Source organism: Melanotaenia boesemani, chromosome 13 (assembly GCF_017639745.1).
Source record: "Melanotaenia boesemani isolate fMelBoe1 chromosome 13, fMelBoe1.pri, whole genome shotgun sequence".
Lineage (NCBI taxonomy): Eukaryota > Metazoa > Chordata > Actinopteri > Atheriniformes > Melanotaeniidae > Melanotaenia > Melanotaenia boesemani.
Genome location: NC_055694.1, coordinates 3,475,692 through 3,479,496, shown reverse-complemented (window position 1 = coordinate 3,479,496; position 3,805 = coordinate 3,475,692). Strand labels below are relative to the sequence as shown.

The 3,805-nt window shown below is 41.5% G+C and overlaps 1 protein-coding gene across 3 annotated transcripts; it reads left to right on the top strand.

The window, feature by feature from the left end:
• Positions 1-740: 740 nt before the first annotated feature.
• On the top strand, positions 741-3,576 carry npbwr2b (neuropeptides B/W receptor 2b). 3 transcript variants are annotated; one of them, XM_042002904.1, is made up of 4 exons: positions 741-820; positions 1,217-1,527; positions 1,643-1,740; positions 1,857-3,576. In XM_042002904.1, the coding sequence occupies exon 4, from the start codon at positions 2,053-2,055 to the stop codon at positions 3,067-3,069; it is 1,017 nt and encodes a 338-aa protein (XP_041858838.1). In that variant the 5' UTR covers positions 741-820; positions 1,217-1,527; positions 1,643-1,740; positions 1,857-2,052; the 3' UTR covers positions 3,070-3,576. The 3 variants fall into 3 exon arrangements, with proteins under 3 accessions (XP_041858838.1, XP_041858836.1, XP_041858837.1); XM_042002902.1 differs by having other exon boundaries at positions 1,217-1,740; XM_042002903.1 differs by lacking the exon at positions 741-820 and having other exon boundaries at positions 1,149-1,740.
• The last annotated feature ends 229 nt before the right edge of the window (positions 3,577-3,805 follow it).

Genomic DNA, 3,805 nt, shown 5'->3' with positions numbered 1-3,805 from the left:
TCTGAAAATTGTGTTTATTTATTTAAGGCCTGTAATTGGCAGTAAATCTGATAATAATGAGTAATCATGCATAGTTTAATCCTCTGAATTGGAACCATGTTAAATCATTTAAACCCAGTTTAACTGAATGAAAATAGGAAATAATGAAATACGAGTGAGTAATGGTGAAAGCTATGCAAAACAACATTCAATTTGCATTTGAGAAATTTGATGCTATAACAACAACAAAGTCTATTTCATATTATTAACATGTTATTGTTATTAATATCATAATGAAACCGAGAGGAGTATTGGTTAGAGGGGCCCCCTGTGAAATCTTGCCAATGAACCCAAGAGATTGGCTTTCACTATCATGTCAACATGGACCAAAATATCAGAGGAATGTTTCCAACACCTTGTTGAATCTGTGTCAGGAACAATTAAATGAATTCTGAAGGCAAAAGTGCGTCCAACCCGGAAACGTGGATCTAATAAAGTGGCAAAAAAAAAAAGAATGGATTGTGAGGATGGGGACATCACAACACAGTTTGAGTTACTTAATGTCAAACAGAAGCTTGACACCGGCTGGAAAACCAAAAACACGTTGACATTATGGAGGCACAGCGCACCCTGACTCATAGCAACCATGGTCCAGCCATGGCTGAACAGGACAGACGCTCACGCGATTGACACGGAGATCTTGAAGTGACGTCAGCCGGAGGCGCTGCCTCCCAGAAGGGGACGGAGAGAGGGAGGGAGAGCTGGAGAGAGAGCGGAGCGCTGCGCGTTTCTTGGAGAGGTGAACGTGAAGAAGAGGGACTTTACCGGGGCTCACAGAGGGGTAAACTCCCGTAAATTTGATGAATGTATCCTAATAATTTTAGATTTTTTTTTGTTTGTTTTTTGTTAGATTTGCCTTTTTTCAATACTTTTCTCTCGGTTTTTAACTTTGAAGGGCTTTTTGCTTATTTTATACTAACCAATATTTAATTTGGTGAACAAATTAATATTGAAAAGTGGAACGTATTTGTAGAACGTTTGAACATAAAAATTGGATCCAGGTCTCTCTCGCTCTCTCTCTCTCTCTCTTTTTTTTACTTTCATGTTTAGCAGTCCAAAGTAAAGACAAAGCAGCGACAGCGCAAGTTGTCTGTTTAAGTCCACTAAGCCTGTCACTAGTGATGTTTGAAATGTTTTCATAACAACTAACTCATGTCCACATCTCCCTGTTGTCCAGATTTCGTGATGCGCTACTCATGCGTAAAATACTGGCACCGTCTCCAGAGCGCAGAGGAAAAACAGAGAGGAAACATCACTGGCCAAAAACCACCGAGTACGCACCGCAAACCTCAGCGAGGTCACGTTGTGCTCGTAAAAAACATTTCTAGTATTTAGCTTCGGAGAGAAGAGAGAAGGAGGACCAGGACGATCCCTGCTTCTGGTGTGAGGGGGGACAAACGCAGCATCGCCAGGATGTCATTTTTTACATTTTCACAGAGGGAAATTAAAATAGTGAATTTTTGTGGACGAAAAGTGTAAAACAAAAAGGTTCTTTTGAGAACGACAAAGAAAATCCAAAAGTGGGGACGCTCATCGCAGTGAGTGTGAAGCTTCTTTTTTTTCTTTCTTTTTTTCTTCTTCTTCTTTTAACAACACCTAACAGATTCAAGACGAGCCAACTGTCCTGGAGCGAAATCTTCAACCGAAAATATCTACATGATAGGACATTTTAATAACTGATTGATAAAGAGTCGGGAGGAGGTAAGAGAGCATGTTCTTTCTCAGATACTTATGTTGAAATTACAGGCAGTAAATTAAACATATTATTCCCTACTTGCTTGGTTCCTCTAATTCCGCGTCTCTTCTGCTTCATCTAGTTTTCTCTCTTTTCTCTCCGATGATGAAATGGATCCAACAAATGGATTTTCCCTGGATGATGACTGGCTGATGAAAAAATATACTTGAAGTTGAACATAAATATATATATTGTCAGTATCTTTTATTTCTTTAATTCTTTTTCTCAAAATGGAAACAGACTGATAGGTTCAGCCTCATTCCCACCTCTGTTCAAACATGGAGAATGTGTCCATCTCCAGAGATGCACTGCCACTCTGTAACGACTCTGTGGACCTCTACTCCCCCACGTCCAGGAACAACACTGATTTGAACTGCACTTTTCCCTCCGAGTTTTACTTCGATGCTGAACTTTATGTCATTATTCCCATCATTTACTCTGTAATCTGTGCAGTAGGACTGACTGGCAACACCGCTGTCATCTATGTCATCCTTAAAGCCCCAAAAATGAAAACAGTAACTAACATGTTCATTCTGAACTTAGCAATTGCAGATGATTTGTTCACATTAGTGTTGCCCATCAACATAGCTGAACACTTGCTGAACTACTGGCCTTTTGGTGAGGTTTTGTGCAAAGTTACCCTTAGTATAGACTACTACAACATATTCTCCAGCATCTATTTCCTGACAGTCATGAGCATTGATCGCTACCTTGTTGTTTTGGCCACTGTGAGGTCCAAGCGCATGCCTTACCGCACCTACCGAGCAGCCAAAATCATCTCGTTCTGTGTCTGGGTCCTGGTCATCCTCATCGTCATGCCTTTCACTGTTTTTGCTGGTATTGATGTCAACCCGAACAACGGGAGGAAGAGCTGTGTACTGATTCTACCCAGCCCTGAGATTTTGTGGATCAAAACAAGCCGGATCTACACACTCATCCTTGCTTTTGCTATTCCAGTGTCAACAATCTGTATCTTGTACACCATGATGTTGTACAAGCTGAGGAACATGCGGCTCAACAGCAATGCCAAGGCACTGGACAAGGCCAAGAAGAAAGTCACCATCATGGTATTCATCGTATTGGCTGTTTGCTTGTTCTGTTGGACACCTTTCCATCTAAGCACCATCGTGGCTGTGACGACAGACCTGAGGAGCACGCCTCTGCTGATCGGGATTTCCTACTTCATAACCAGCCTGAGCTACGCCAACTCCTGCCTCAATCCTTTCCTCTACGCCTTCTTGGATGACAGCTTCAGGAAAGCCTTTAAGAAGATGCTGGAGTGCAGACCAGCCTGAAGTTGAGACACTTTAAACTTGCTGAGGAGGTTCACTGGAATCATGTGAGCAATCAGGAAAGGGGGAAGCAATGAGGATAAACTGGGAAAGATGCACTTTTCTTTACATTAAAATCAGATTTTTTCTAGATGCAGGTTGAATCAATCAATTTAAAACCTTTTAAGGGAAAAGTTGCACAACATTTGCATATGATTAAAACAGAAAACACCATCAACTCCAGGCAGCATTGCTAATATGACACTGTAAACCAAGAAAACCAAAGTAATCAGAAAAAAATGAATTTATTCAAATGTCCGGCTTCATATAAAAAGAAAACTGGAGGCCAGGTTTTTTAATTCATCATATAATGTGGGCAGAAGTAAATATCATGAAGTGGAAGCAGATTAATGTCAACTATGTGTTTATTCTGGGAAAACAGCCAGAATAAGAGCAATATTGTTTACAGTAGTAAAGGACAATGGCTGATGTAGTGAACAGTAATGGCACTAAAAAGCAAACCTGCAGCCATTCAGAGCAGTCAGCAAAGTGAGCAGGAATCCGGTTTCCTTGCAAGATGAAGACTGCAGCTGTCAGCTGTTTTTCCTGGAGGTTGGAGCCCAGCGCAAACCAGGATGGGTCGCCACGGATACGTGCGACCTTCCCTGGACTCCATCCGTTTCCTGAAGACTGACAAGCATCAAATCGGCTCAAGCAGGGTTGGGAGGCTACAGGATTTACAGTACGAGTCAGTTTAGAC